This window comes from Furipterus horrens, unplaced genomic scaffold (assembly GCF_987537825.1).
Source record: "Furipterus horrens unplaced genomic scaffold, mFurHor1.1.pri manual_scaffold_3, whole genome shotgun sequence".
In the NCBI taxonomy this organism is placed as follows: Eukaryota; Metazoa; Chordata; class Mammalia; order Chiroptera; family Furipteridae; genus Furipterus; species Furipterus horrens.
The window spans coordinates 105,645,597-105,661,016 of record NW_028327173.1 but is presented as its reverse complement, the minus strand read 5'-3'; the positions used below and the strand labels follow the sequence as shown (position 1 = coordinate 105,661,016).

The following is a 15,420-nucleotide window of genomic DNA, read 5'->3' as shown; positions in this document are numbered from 1 at the left end:
AGGACACAGTAAGGGATTTAAAAATAGGCAGCAGACATTTTGGCTAGATCTCCATGCGGTTTTGAAAAGCGAGGAGATCTGCACGGTTTGCAAGGAGGTCAGAGAACTCCATGCGGTTTGGAAAGGAAAGGGAGTACTCCATGCTGCTTTGAAAGGGAGAACCATGCATGATCCAATGCAACATGGCATGTTTTCCTGGACTGTTATACGGAGGCTGATGACATCGTACCCCAGATCCTGAAGGAGACAGCTGACAGATGGGATGGGGAACTTCTGGGCATGTTTTTGGCTTCTAGCCTTTTGGGGGGCAAGGGAAGTGCTGGGTCCCGTGGGAGAACAGAGCTCTGAGCTGAAGTGCTCACTGCCCTCCCCAGGTTGGAATATTGTAAATAAAGACCTGTTTTCCTCAACGCTAGTTGTTGGGTTTTACACCAAGGCGTGGCGTGAAAGAATCTCCTTTCACTCTGTAACAGGGCTGCTAATTGGTCTATTGTTCATGTTGTAAGCAGAGATCTATTTAAAGGGGACAAGGTTATTGTGGAACTCTGTGTTTAAAATCCTTCAATCATTTTACAGAAAGGCCTAGATTTTTTATTTGGCCTTTGGTCCTGCAGTACGTGCCCCCATCTATCTATTCTTCCCAACCATTCTTTTGCCCAACCCCCTGCATTCCAGCCCTCCTCATGGCTTTTCAGTTCCTCAAACTTCCCTTGTTTCCTCCTGCCTCAGGGCCTTTGCTGGGGGCGGACCTGGGAGATTTTCAAGACTTGGAGCCCTGCACAGGCCAGGCAGAGGAAACGAAGCCTGTAAGACCTGACTGGAAAACCAGGAAAGTTGGGTGCATACGTGCCTCAATGCTATATCCAGTGGGCCCTGGTGGAAATCGGGCCATGAGAAAATGCCTTATGTCCTTTGAAGCTTGCCCTGTTCTTTTACCTCATTTGATCGCTTTATCGTACCAGCAGGAGAGGTTTTAACTTTAACTCAAAATGAACTTACCCTCCCTATTATGGTCATCTGAAGACTTTGTGTCCAACACACCCTGACCCGAGGGAGATTTCAACTGTTCCTTCAATTGTTATCCCTGAACAATATCTGTTTTCTGTAATCAGCACTGTTTAACATTCATTGATGAGCCTTACGTGCATGCTATATGCCCTTAAGCTTACTGCACTCAATAAAAGACCTTGGAGGACAGCAATGGAGACATTTGTCTCCCAGACATTTGCCAGCCCTCTCTCATCTAGCACAAGCTGCCTGGGAAGTCTTCATTTCATCTGTGACACCAGGGGATCTCTGCGTGTCAGGGGTCCCCAACACTTTGCACCTGATATTCCTTTTTCTTGGTATGCTCTTAGCCATGCCCCTATCATCACCTAGTTAACTCCTAGTATCCTTCAAATTCAAGCTCAGATGCCCATGGTGCTCCATGAGATGTGGCCTCTCTCTATAGGCTAAATCAGCCCAACACATAACTTATTATTACCCTGTACTTTTCCTTTGTAATACCTATTCCAGGTTGTAAGTACACACATGTATAGGTGGGTATTTAATCTCCCTCATCCACTTCTCTTACCTTCCTCTCCCCTATCTAAATTCCAACTATCCTTTAGGGTCCAGCTCAACTTTTCTCCAGGAAATGTCCTCAAGTGGAAGAATGGGAAGGGTGTCACCTTAGAAACTACTTACCTCTAACCCCTCACAGTCACCCCTCCAAAGGTAGTGTAAGAAAAGACTCTTGTATTTCTCCTTTACTACTCACACAGAACACTTCTATGACCAGACACCGGTTTGGTTTGGTGCTTGCCACACTAACCAATTCTTTGACCCCAGCTGGGTATCATTCAATTGAGTTCTGACACTATCTACCTGGAGTTAGCAGTGTTGCGGGAAATTACCGGTAGAGAGAAACTCAAGCTGCACCCCAAGAGTCAGAGGAACAAACTTATTCACAATGAGGGCCCAGAGGAGTAGTCTTCAAAGGTCTGAGCCCCGGGATGTGTCTCGCAGGATTTATGGCATTTGCCAGCAAGCATGGGAATCAATGCTCATTGGCAGATCGTTTGCAGGCAGACTGTTCATTGGCAGATTGTTTGTGGGAAAACTGTTCAAAAAATTTTTCTGATGCAAATACAAGTGTTACAGAGTGGGGGTCTCCAAAAATCCCCAGAGCCTGTGGGTTAGGGGATGGGGAGAAGGGAACAGCTTTTAGGATGCCTTTGCATGACTATGGCTAGTATCTAGTGTCTTACTTATGCAAATGGCTTTGGTTCTTCCAAAGCCTCAAGGAGATCGGAGGGGCTCTGACCATGGAATGGTGCAGAAAGAGCATACGGAGCCTGCGCAAGTTTCTGTGAATGGTCAGAACTGGTTACCACGCCCACTGTGTCACAGGACGCAGTCAGGGATTTAAAAATAGGCTGCAACCATTTTTTAGAGGAGAAGGAGAGGAGATCCACACAGTTTGCAGGAAGGAGAGAGCTCCATTCGGCTTGGAGAGTAAAAGGAGTACTCCATGCGGCTTTGAAAGGGAGAATACCATTTGGCTTTGAAAGGGCAAAGCACATGTTTTCCTGGACTGTTATACGGAGGCTGATGACATCGTACCCCAGATCCTGAAGGAGACAGCTGACAGATAAGGGATGGGGAACTTCTGGATATGTTTTTGGCTTCTAGCCTTTTGGGGAGCAAGGGAAGTGCTGGGTCCCGTGGGAGAACAGAGCTCTGAGCTGAAGTGCTCACTGCCCTCCCCAGGTTGGAATATTGTAAATAATGACCTGTTTTCCTCAACACTTGGTTTTATACCAAGGTGCCACATGAAAGAACCCCCTTCTCCTCTGTAACAGTTTTGGCGGCCCTAGATGGGACTAATGGAACCTGTAGCCAGGTTCACTCTGTAACACAAGCAGTTACAGAAACGAAACATGGCAATTATGCCTTTTTCTGTTGCAAATATACAAGCGGTTACAGAGACAGAACATGGCGATTATTTTCCCTATCAGCAGCAGTTCCCATAAGTTGAGGGCTCACTCCCACAAGATTGCCCCACTTCAGATGGCAATCACAAGTGTCAGATTGTCACCTGTACTTCTATAAACCAGGATTCCTATGATCCCCCATTAGGTTCAGTAATTTGCTAGAATGGCTTCCAGAACTCAGGGAAATACATTTAATTGTTTCTTATATAATAAAGGATATGATAAAGGATACAGATGAACAGCTAGTTAAAAAGATACATAGGGTGAGGTCTGCGTCCTGAGCACAGGAATTTCTGTTCTGTGGAGTTAGGGTGCACCACCCTTTTGGCACATGGATGTGTTCACCAACCTGGAAGCTCTCCAAAGAGAGACTTAATCACATATGCATGATTATGATTGATAGTTAACTCAATCTCTCCCCTAACCTTTCCCTAGAGGATGGAAGGTGGGGCTGAAAGTTACAAACTTCTAATCAAGGCTTGGTCTTTCTGATGACCCGCCACAGCCTGAGGCTATCCAGGAGCACAGCAAGAGTTGCCTCATCAGGACAGAAAGTGCTCTGATCACCCAGGAGATTCCAAGGGATTTAGGGACTCTGCATCAGAAACCATGATCAAAGACTAAATATTAGAACAAAAGATGCCCCTAGCACCTTTATTGCTTAGAAAATTAACAAAGGTTTTAGGAGTTCTGGTCAGGAGCTGGTTATTATATCACAATATCACAGGCAGCATACAGTGATCTTTGATGTCTGCAGCCTGAGAAAACAGTCTATGCAACATGAGACTGTCTTGCCTCCTCGTTCAACCTAGTATAATGGTTAGACCGGTGAAGAAAGGATGGAGCTTGTTATTACCAATGTAGAGCTGATCCACTCACCTATCTCAAGACTTCTGGGATCTGTCCACTTCCCTGTGAAAGACATATGCAATTACTTACTCATTCACATATTCAGCAAGGGAGGAGGAGCAGCAGACTGGAACTCCATGCTCTTGCACCAGTTCATCTTTCCAAGACCTATTTTTCTCATCTCTGAAAAGGGGCTCATGATAGTATGTATTCCATAGGGTTGTCTTGAGAAAGAAGTGAGAGAAGGCTTGAAAGGGGCTTAGCACAGGATTTAGTAACAAAACAATAAATGTTAGCTGCTATTATAACTTGAGCCTTCAGCTGGGCACTGGCAGAAATGCGATGCTGAATTAGTCTAGTAGAGAAGAGAGAGAAGGAAGCAGATCATCACTGGATAATAAAGTGTGATCAGTTCTACTAGAGACAGACAAGCAAGAGGTAAGGGTGAGAAGTTCTAGGTTTGTTAAACACCCTAGTTTCCTTTACAGATATATTTTTTCTGTTTGTAGGGAGGGTGGCATGGGGCGGGGACTGCCCCGACAATCTTAAGTTTTTCCCTCCCTGTGCAGATACTATGAGGAAATAACTAATTGGCTTTAGTGATGGTTATAGTGAGGAGTGCTCTAAGAATCCCCTGTGCTGAAACTAATCCCTCATTTTTCTCCCAAAGGTTCATATGGGTGGGGGAGTGGCATTGAGGGGAAGGAGAGATATTTAAAGTTAGGAGGTATAGGAGATGTGCTGTTTGTATGATTCTTGTATTTTCCATTTTATTATTCCTTAGTGTCTGGTAAAGCTTCCTTTGAAATGCAGGCTAATTTATCTGAGCTAAGGGACCCCAGAGGAGGTTGATGTTCACCGCTGGACATAACAGAGAAAACAGTATCCCTCTTTTCCGGAGCATGTGTGGTAGAAGTTGTGGGAATCAGGGTACAGAAAGGAGATGGGGAGGCAGAGTCAGGACTCTCTAGCCCCTCACTCCAGGTTCCTTGGAGCTTTGGCAGCTGTGTTCTTAGGCGTCTCCAGCTGGCTGCCCTTCTCCTGGGCTATTGACTGAGGAGATCCGGATATCGTAGCCTTTCTACACAGGATATAGCAATATATTACTCCACATCTAAGGTCCAGCCCACCCTTTATGCAAAGCTCCTGGTGGCTCTCCTTGATTTCTGTAAGTTGTGACTTGTGAGTGACAGCCTTGGTTCCCATGCCATCCCACCTCCCCCTGCCTGCTTGCAGCTGTCTGGGAGTTTCCCATGATAGTGGGGTACATCAACCCGAACTCCATTTGGCCTTGATCAGCCCTAGACTCGCAGCTGCGAGATAACGACTGAATTCAATAGTGCCTTTTTTCTTCCTCCTATAAAACAGCCCCTCCTTCCCTAGGACCCTGGAGTCAGGCCATTTGCGGCCCGGCTTCCTCCCCGCTTGATAATTCCCTCAAACTTCTTTTCTTCTGCTTGCTACATCCTCATGGTTCTCTGAGCGACACCGTTCTTACAGTGAGCAGCTCAGCCTGGATAAGGGGCTGAATTTCTGAGTCCTGCAGTACTTAGGACAGGAAGGATGAGAGGAGCACCCAGCAATGACTGTCTTCCTGCTGTCATCTGACCTCCAACAAGACTGTCAGGCCAGCATTATTATCCCATTTTACAGAGGGAGAAAGGGAAGCTCAGACAGGTTAAGGGCCTTGCAGGTGAACATTTGCCATCATGAGCAGGCATCAGTGAGTCCCTGCTTAGATCGCAGCAATTCTTTGTTTAAACCCACTAATGACTGCAAAACTAAGCGTAAAACCTGAAGTCTTCACAATGGGCTCTCAAGTTTTGCTCACTGCTTTTCCTCTCTGACCACCCCTGTCCTGCTCATTCAGCTCCAACCACATTGACTTATTTGCTATTTACTCCAGAACACTACAGGCACATTCGTATGTTCCTGTCAGGCGCAGTCACTGGAAGGAGAGTCTGGAGACCAGGTGTAAGCAGTTTACTGAGCAAGCGGGGACTGGGTGAGAGGAAGTCTACTCCTGTACCACCTCGGGGGCCCGCCAGAGTAGGGGATGATGGAGACTCTCAGACTTTCTCTAGAGCCCGTAAGAGTCTCTCCGGCCTCTGCCGGGGCACACCTTTTAAGCCCGCAAACGGCGACAGCCATGGCACCAGAGGCTCTGGGAAAGTTCCTGATTAGGGAGCTGCATCGGCCACATTTGTTTTCTTGGTCAAATGGTCAAGTGGTCAGCAATCATTCATTGCTCAATTGGGAACTGTAAGTTACGTTATTACTGCCATGGGATCAGCCATTTTTCATTCTGGCTGCCTCTGGATTCTCACATTTAGTCCCTGACTGTTCCCACCTTCGGGCCTTCCCTTTAGCTGTTTCTTCTGCTCAGAACACTCCTCATCTCCAAGTCTGTGCTTAAATGTCAGCTTCTCAAATGAGGCTTACCTAGACAACATTTTAAATTCTGCAAACTGTCACCCATGCCCTTTTTGCAGCCCTACTTTTCCAACACACTGTAAGATTTATTTATTGTTTTTCTGTCTTCCCTTCACCAGAATGTACGCTTTACAAAGGCAAAGGGATAGGTATCCTCTCTAATGTTTCTGCAGCCCTTAAAACAGCCCGAGGCATTTAGCAGGTTCTCAATAAATGTGTCCGGTGGGGAAACAAGTGGATGAATGATGAAATCTAAGATTGTGGGCTGGAATCCTCTGAGCTAGTGGGGACTTCTCCTGGTTGCTAGAACGTGGGAGACGGATTCAAGAGTGCCGGAGGGCCGGTATGGAGCTCCCTGGCCTCCCAGACCTCAGACGAGGGGTTTAAGGAACTACGTTTCCCATGAAGCTCTGGGCGCAGAGGGGCCGCGGGTGCTGCCGGGAAAGGCAACGTGCGAAAAGCCACGTCCGGTACTGCAAGGATGGCAGATCAGCGAGGTGGGCTATGCATCAGAATACAGTCGGTCGAGGGGGTGGGTCGCGTCCTGGGGACCCTTTCTGACTTGATATGCTAGGTCGAGCCCACCCTTGGAACTTCGCAGAGATGGATGGGCCTCGGGCAGAGGAGGGACACCTGCGATGGGGTCTGAGTCGTTATTGCAGCCCTCGAGGGAGGTTTTGAGGGAGGGGCCGCCCTGGGTCCCTTCGAGAGGGTGTGCGGTGGAGAAGTTTCTTCTCGCTCCCTCCGCGTCACCTCAGCGCAACTATCTCCCTTACGTCTGCAGAAGATCCTCACTGCCCGTTTTATAGATGGGAACATTGAGGCCTGCAGAGGACGAGGGTTTCAACAACCTACAAACCCCTTTCCTCAGACAAAACCCTCAGTTCGTGTCAAGTTTCCCCAGGACAGTTAGGCCTCAGGGGTGGAGTGGAAGCTGACCCTCTATCTTGTGCCCCCAGTATTCCCACTTTCCTGTGTGATGCAGCACTATGCCTGGGGGAAGATGGGTTCCAACAGTGAAGTGGCTCGGCTGCTGGCCAGCAGTGACCCACTGGCCCGCATCTCAGAGGACAAGCCATATGCAGAGGTGAGAGCTGGGCTGTATTTCAGGCCACTTTACTGGCAGGTGAGACCAAGGGGCTCCTCCACTCAAAGGGCCTGAGCCACGTCATGTGGATCACCTGAGAAGGGGAGAAAATAGAGAAGGAGGAGGCCCTCTAGGCTCTTCAGATCAGTGTAGGTTGATGAACCCAGATGGTGGCACCAAAAGAAGAAAGGTTTTCTCATAATAGGCTGGGGTTTACCGTACCTCCTTCCTCAAAAGAACTGGTAGCACTTACTGAATTTTAATTCAATCTTCTTTGACAATTAAAATATTTACTTTGAGTTTTACAGTTTTTAAAAAGGTTTTATTTATTTTTAGAGAGAGGGGAAGGGAGGGAGAGATAGAGGGAGAGCAGCATCAATGTGCAAGGGACCTGGCCCACAACACAGGCATGTGCCCTGTCTGGGAATTGAACCAGTGACCTTTTGGTTTGCAGGCCGGTGCTCAGTCCACTGAGTCACACCAGCCAGGGCTTTTACACTTTTTTAAATTAGATTTTATGTACTTATTTTTAGAGAGAGGGGAAGGGAGGGAGAAAGAGAGGGAGAGAAACATATATCAGTTGCCTTTCCTATGTGTTCCAAAGTGGACGAACCCACAGCCCAGTCATGTGGCCTGATGGGGGATTGAACTGCCTAACCAAGCCACACTAGTCAGGGCTCATGCTTATTTCGTAGAGGAAAAGCCAAAGCATAAGGAAGCTTTAGGTTCTGAATCTGAGACTGGCATAAATGAATGCTAACACCTCACAGAGCCATTTAAGAGTCAGATTTTCAGTGACCTTGACAGTGCAGGTGTCATTCTCTTTGTGGACAGATGAAGAAACTGAGACCACAGCTGGTGAGAGGTAGAGCCTGGGCTAGATAGAGCCTATGTCTCCTGACTCTTGATGTTCTGGGGTCTGCTGCCTCCCTTTAGGCTTGTGATGGCATGAGCACTTATACCCAGTCCTGGGAGGCCTGTCTCAGGACTCAGCTGCCCTATACGGAACACAGGGTAACTGGGATTAGGGCAGGCAAACTGGTGATACTAGGTTCTCCCTGCTTTCCTCCCAAATTTCCTATTTTTCCAGCTATGGATGGGGACCCACCCCCGGGGAGATGCCAAGATTCTTGACAATCACATCTCACAGAAGTCCTTAGGCCAGTGGATTGCTGAGAACCAGGACTGCTTGGGCTCAAAGGTCAAGGACACCTTTAATGGCAAGCTGCCCTTCCTCTTCAAAGTGCTGTCAGTTGGAACAGCCCTCTCCATCCAGGCACATCCTAACAAGGTACAGGATCAGAATGGGATACAATCAGGGTAGAGAAGAGTTTATGCTAGGGCCCTCTTAAGAATTCTACTGCTGCTTTTACCCAACCCATGCCAGGCTTTAGCTCAAAGCTAAATTTAGGCCTGACAAGTCCTAGTTTAGCTTGGCAAAGTCAGATGCTGGTGACACTTGCTGGCAGCTAATTTTAAGTGAACAGCAGACCAGCTTGTGCCAGGGGAGTTTCTCCAAGCTTTTTCTGGGCTCCCTTCACCCAGCTCAGGATGGTCCATATCTGACATTTTCCCACTTGGTTCTCTGGGAGAGTTCACCTTCCAGGGCAGGGCAGGTACCCTAGCTATTGCCTCAGCTCCACCTCCAGGGAGTTTTTCTGCAGCAAGGCCATGAGTCACATCATAAGCATCTGTCTGTCCAAACTCTTCATTTCTAGATGGGCAAAGACAGATACAGAGTAGTGAGGGATTTACCCAGACACACAGCTTGTTAGTGTCAGAGTATGGCTTGGTGTTTGGGTTTCCTGATTCACAGTCCAGGCTTCTTAAAGTCTGTCCCAGCCCTCACCAGATTTGGCCCATGTCCCTGCTCTGGGTTGGTTGAACCTGGAGTCTCTGCGCTATGCCTTGACTGGGCTTGTTGCCAGAAGTAGGAAGCTACTGCTATCTGGTGACTGGGGAGGGTGGGGAGCAAAGCCTGGGTGGGACTGTTGTCCTGCTAGATGATGGCTGCACTTTGACCATTCTCCTCTTCCCCTGGCCATTCCACAGGAGCTGGCAGAGAAGCTGCACCTCCAGGCTCCACAGCACTACCCTGATGCCAACCATAAACCAGAAATGGCCATTGCCCTCACTTCCTTTCAGGGCTTATGTGGCTTCCGGCCAGTTGAGGAAATTGTGACATTTCTGACAAGTAAGGTTGGGAAAAATGCTGAGCATGCACATTGGGCCTAGGATGTGTGGACAACCCCAGGGCAGGGCTGGAACAGTGGCTAAGAACAGAGATTGAATGTCACAGGAACCGAAGGGCTGGTTGGCCTTAGGAATTCTTGAAGCCATTGAGATAATCACTTGAGGCCAGGCTCAGGTGTTGCTGAGGGCTAGTGGTGAGCAGTCGGTTTGCACTGTGCTTAGCATTGCCTGACTCTTGGTTAGGGATGGGGTAGGTAGGCCTTCTGTAGCTTTCCACTTCTACGGGTTCCATTTTGCCATTTCTGATATGACCCTTGGCCTGGCCTTCCTGCAGACGTGCCCGAGTTCCAGTTCCTAATTGGAGATAATGCAACAACGCAGCTGAAGCAGAGCCTGAGCCAGAACTCCCAGGCCATGGCCTCTGCTCTGCAGAGCTGTTTCTCCCACTTAATGAAGAGCGAGAAGAAGGTGGTAGTGGAGCAGCTGAATTTCTTGGTGAAGCGGATCTCCCAGCAAGGTGGGTGTCATCATAGGCCTGGGGGCAGCGTCCTGTCCTGGGCCCTGGCACAGACACTAGGCAGTTGGGACAGGGTTCTCAACCCCTTTGCTCAAGTGCAACACTAAAATGGGTCTGGCTTAGATGGCCTGTTGGTGACTTAGTATTTCTTTTTTAGTCTTTGTGAAGCAGGCCCCCTAGGTTGAATGATGCTTCCTAACTGGCCAACTTCTCTGGGTGGCTGGAGACAGATTGGCCTGGAAGACAATTAGGATGTCTTTCAGCCAGGCATTGGGGCACTGAGATTTTCCCCAGCCCCAGGGCTGTGCCCACTGGATGGATTTGTACTTTGGGGCTAGATATCAGGAAGAGGAAAGAGGATCCTCCCTCTTCTCCATTGGCCTGATGCCCAGAGCTCTCAGTCAGTAGATATTAACTTAAGTACCTGCTCTGTGCCCAGCCTTGTGCTAACTAAGGAGAGGTCAGGAAATGACTATGGTGGGTGTAGTCACCTTTGGTTTGGAGAATCAGTATAGTGAAAAACAAGGCAGAATGGACTCAAAGCTATGAGCTTATGTGGCACACGTGATGAGTCCCCAGCTCCTCCAGGTGACTCCATCATTCTTCTGGTTCTGTCTCTACACATTTCCCCTGCTACCCTTTGAGCCACAGGGAACTATCCTACCCAGGCCTACCCTATGTTTTGCTTTTTGGTGTTTTCTCTTCTTGCATGCCTGTCCCTTTTAGGGGTTCTTGCACTCATAGCAGAACTGATTACTCCTGCCTGGGAGATCCTGTAGCACCTGTGAATTTATATCATGTGCACACACAGGCCATGGACCTGTCTCCTTGACCTTTGTGTGTCCCCAGTGCTTAGCACAGAGTAGGCATTCAGCTGTGTGAGTAAACTCAGAACCACCCTCTAATCCAGACCACCTGGTTTCTTCATTGTGGCACTGCCACACCCAACTTCTACTTACAAATGCCCTCCCTCCAATGAATTCAAGACATCTCAGCCCCTCCCACCAACTCACAGCCCATTTCCAAGGCGCCCTCCCCCACCACTCTAGCCCCAGCTGAGCTCACCCTCCCCTGGTAAGTCTGCAAGGACACCTTTTGGCCGTTGGTGCATTCTCCCTCATGCTATCTGGGTGACCAACCTTCACAGTTAGCCTGGGACTGAGTTATTTTTTGAGACGCAGGACTTTCAGTGCTGAAAAAGGGAATGTCATGGGCTGGGATACACGGAACTCTTGAATTATCTCTTAACTAGGTTTTGAGCTCCTAGAGCAGTGGTTCTCAACTAGGGGACATTGGTAATAGTCTAGAGACACTTTTGGTTGTCAAAGCCTCGGTTGTGCTAGTGGTATCTTGTGGATAGAGATGCTAAAAAATTCTGCAGTGTACAGGACAGCCCCCACAACAAAGAATCACCTGGCCCAAAATGTCAATAGTGCTGAGGTTGAGCAACCTGTCCTAAAAGGACCCACTCTAGCTCTTTTAATGTCCAGTGTAGTGCTGGGCATATAGACGGTCAAAATAAGAAAAATGATATCTGGGCAGGCTGGAATACCAAGGAAGACTGGTCTCCAAGAGGCTGGGCATGTGGCTGGGAGAACATGGTTCCTGTGGGCAGAGACTTCCCCATGACTCCCTGGCTAAGGTAGGGATGTATATACCAGTGAGTGTTCCTAAGTAACCTTGGGGTGCTCTGTGACCCTCAGTGGCTGCTGGAAACAATGTGGAAGACATCTGTGGGGAGCTTTTGCTGCAGCTGCACCAGCAGTATCCAGGTGATATTGGATGTTTTGCCATCTACTTCCTGAACCTGCTTACTCTGAAGCCAGGGGAAGCCATGTTTTTGGAGGCCAATGTACCTCATGCCTACCTGAAAGGAGGTGAGCCACAGTTAGGCAGTAAGCCCACTGTATCCCTTTTGGGCCTTGTTTCTCTATCTAGACAAATAGGGAGAGGGTCGTCAGTGAGACCTTTAAGGTCCTGTCCAGCTCTCACCTCTCAGGGTTCCAGGGTCAGTAGAGAAGCAGCCAGTTGGGGATGATGAATGCCAGGTTGGTGTCACACACTGCTTGAATCTTCACACTCCACAAGGTCATGATACTCTCATGTTAAACCCTGTTGATGTGTGGGAACTACAATTTGAACCTAGGCTATAACTGGATCAAGGCTGTTCTCTCTGCCCTCGTGGGGTGGCTCAGTTGGTTAAACCATCTTCCCAATGCGCCAGGGTTGCAGGTTCAATCCCTGGTCAGGGCACATACAGGAATCAACCAATGAATGCATAAGTAAGTGGAACAACAAATCTATGTTACTAAGACATTAAATTAAAAAAAAAAAATTAAAGGCAGCTGTTCTTCCCCCTGCATCACACTGCTTTCACTCTGTCCTAGCAGCAAGAGGTTTTACATTAAAGTACATGTTGCACAGTAGGGTGCTGCATTTTGACTGTTGGCCATTTATCCATTCATGGACAGGATTTTGTGGGAGAAATAAGAATCTGAGGAGGGTTGAGGCTACCGTAAGGGTGAACATGACTACCCCTGACAATAGCGGGTGATCTGTCACCTGTTTTGGGCATCTGATATTTTAGCTCATTCTCCCAGAGAATGCAGTTCTAACTGCAGGGGTTTTGTGGCGCTCAAGTTAGAAGGACCAGTCTTGGAGAGCCTAGCTCAAGGGCATCCTTCATTAGCTTAGCACATAACAATTCTCTATCCCCAGACTGCGTGGAGTGCATGGCGTGCTCAGATAACACAGTACGTGCTGGCCTGACACCCAAGTTTATTGATGTGCCAACTCTGTGTGAAATGCTCAGCTATACCCCCAGTCCCAGCAAAGACAGGCTCTTTCCTCCAACAAGGAGTCAGGAAGACCGCTACCTTTTCCTCTATGACCCCCCTATACCAGACTTCACTGTTATGAAGATGGAGGTGAGTAGGGGGCCATAATGGGTATCATTTGCAGTGTGTGGGGCAGGAGGTGGGGGGCATGAAAAATCCTGACAAAGGCCACAATGTGTACTGTACGTGGGGCTGGGTTTCCTTTCTATGAACTCACTTAGTGAGAGATGGCCACCGGGACTGCCCACTCCTCTCTGTACCAGGGACCAGACATCTGCCTCCATGCTGTAAGAACCTGAACAGTGGAAGAGAGGCGGCAGAGTGCTCCGTCTCACTGCCCTTGCTGTTGTCCTATGCCCATGAGCTGTAGGAGCAGAATCTAAGCTGCACCATTCTTTTGTTTCTTTCTGCCCAGGTCCCTGGCTCGGTTCCTGAGTATAAGGTCTTGGCACTGGACTCCGCCAGCATCCTCCTGATGGTGCAGGGTATAGTCACAGCCAGCACTCCCACAGCCCAGGCAGTAATCCCCCTGCAGCGTGGTGGGGTACTCTTCATTGGGGCCAATGAGAGTGTCTCACTGAAACTCACCGTGCCTGAGGACCTGCTGATATTTCGTGCCTGCTGTCTGCTGTAGAGGCCAGAGCCATTTTGGCTCTCCTGCCTAGTCACCCTAGCCAGCCTTACCACTTCAGGCCCAGCCCAAACTCCTTCCCTGCTCTAAACTCTTGAGATAGTGACTCCTTAGCAGGCCTAGGCTGAACCATCTTCCTGGGAGGGATCACCCACTTGAGGACTAAGGGTCAACATGCCACTTGTATTCTCACCACACCTGAGCCACTCCAAGCAGGAGAGTAGCTGTTTTCACTATAGTATTAGGCTGGTGAAATCTATGTTAGCTCAGCATCAGTTAGAGCAAAAGCATAGGTAACTAATTTTACTGATTTCATAGAAACATCGATTTGTTGTTCCACTTATTTATACATTCAGTGGTCAATTCTTGTATGTTTCCTGATCGGGGATCAAACCTGCAATCTTGGTGTATTGGGACAATGCTCTAACCAACTGAGATATCTAGCCAGGACCTTAGGTAACTTAATTTCTAATAACAGGGTTCTGGCCTTGGGACTGCCCATTTCCTCAGCGGCTGAGAAGTGAAAGGGGTAGGCCTGTGTGCCAGTGTTGCTCATCACCCTCTTTGTCAAAGCAATTGAAGATCACTTGTGTGCACTGAACCTTTGGCAGTCCAGTCCCTGAAGTGGGTAGGCTGGACTCCAGAGCCCTTTTATAGGAAGGTGTGGGACAGCAGCCAGCTTCAGCCTCAGATGCAGAGCTTGCAGGCAGGCCTTGGGCCCTCCAGCCCTGCAGAGTGGAAAGGGTCTAAAGAGCAAGATTCTTCTCCAGGTTAGAACTGGCCTTTGGGCAGGGATCAGCACCTAAAGCCAGCAGGCTAGATTTGGCCACATCTACTATTTACATACTGCCTTGCCTTCTCTCAGGTTACTAAGTTGAGTAATGTCCCAGACTGTACGGCCTACAAAGTGGAAGTACAGACTGGCCTGTCACAGAGAAAGTTTATCAGCCACTTCTCTGGAACACATTCAGTCATTGTAGATACAGGGACAGGACAATCCAATTCATCTTGTGAGGGGCAACTCTATAAACTGGCAGGAAGTACCTAGGAGAGCATATACTCTCCTTGAGCCTACCCTCTCAGATAGGTGGGACACACTTCAGGAGTCTATAGAACTGTTTTTGTCACTGAAGACTCTGATCAACAGTCTTAGATCTTATCACCCCAGACTAAGCAGAGACCCAGGCTATTGGTTCCTTCCTGTGGGGTGAGGGTTTGGGTTCTCACAAAACTGAATTCTAGGAAACTACCCTCAAAAAGTGTTCTGAACAATCTGTTCTGGGGTTTTTTGGCCCCCACATTTTCTCAGCTTAAAATATTACCTGGGAAGAGAGGGTCTGTTAAGGGGAGCTCATTCTAAAGAAGTGATATGCAATGACTGATTCCACCCATGGCCTCCAGTGAAGCAGGCCTGAAAATGATGCCCTTTGGGAACAGCAGAAAGGAGAGGAGGCCCTACAAGGAATGTTCACAGCTGGGGCTATTAGGCTGTTTCTTCATTTCAGAATTCAGAAGGGGCAATGACTGCAGCCTGGGCCTTTCTTAAAAATCCTATTACAACAGACAGTTCAACTAGCATGACTGTATTTATTATAAACTTACAGAGCTGTGGAAGTTTAAGCCAGGAGTTCTGTAGAATACTCTGTAAACACCTTCCAGTACCACTCCGACCTGTAAGGCAAGCCTGAATATACCCGTCTTCCCAAGGCACTGTCACCTACAGAACATCCAGTATCTCAGTGAAGGCAGTTTGGCTCTGGTCACCTTGGTGCCTTTTGGTGACATTTTAACCTCTGGCCCCAAATAACTGTTTCTATCCTGCCTCACTGCACACTGTCCCCCATTTCAGGTTCCTGCAGCGTTTTCCACAAAGGTAATGGCTCCCACTCAGGGCC

The 15,420-nt window shown here is 48.4% G+C and overlaps 1 protein-coding gene across 2 annotated transcripts; it reads left to right on the top strand.

Annotated features, from left to right (window-relative positions):
* Positions 1–6,694: 6,694 nt before the first annotated feature.
* On the top strand, positions 6,695–15,101 carry MPI (mannose phosphate isomerase). Of its 2 annotated transcripts, XM_090270003.1 has the most exons (8): positions 6,695–6,757; positions 7,220–7,347; positions 8,438–8,638; positions 9,400–9,541; positions 9,875–10,057; positions 11,761–11,934; positions 12,776–12,984; positions 13,310–15,101. In XM_090270003.1, exons 1-8 carry the CDS (start codon positions 6,742–6,744, stop codon positions 13,526–13,528), a joined length of 1,272 nt encoding a protein of 423 aa, XP_090126129.1. In that variant the 5' UTR covers positions 6,695–6,741; the 3' UTR covers positions 13,529–15,101. The 2 variants fall into 2 exon arrangements, with proteins under 2 accessions (XP_090126129.1, XP_090126130.1); XM_090270004.1 differs by lacking the exon at positions 7,220–7,347 and having other exon boundaries at positions 6,718–6,757.
* Positions 15,102–15,420: the final 319 nt, after the last annotated feature.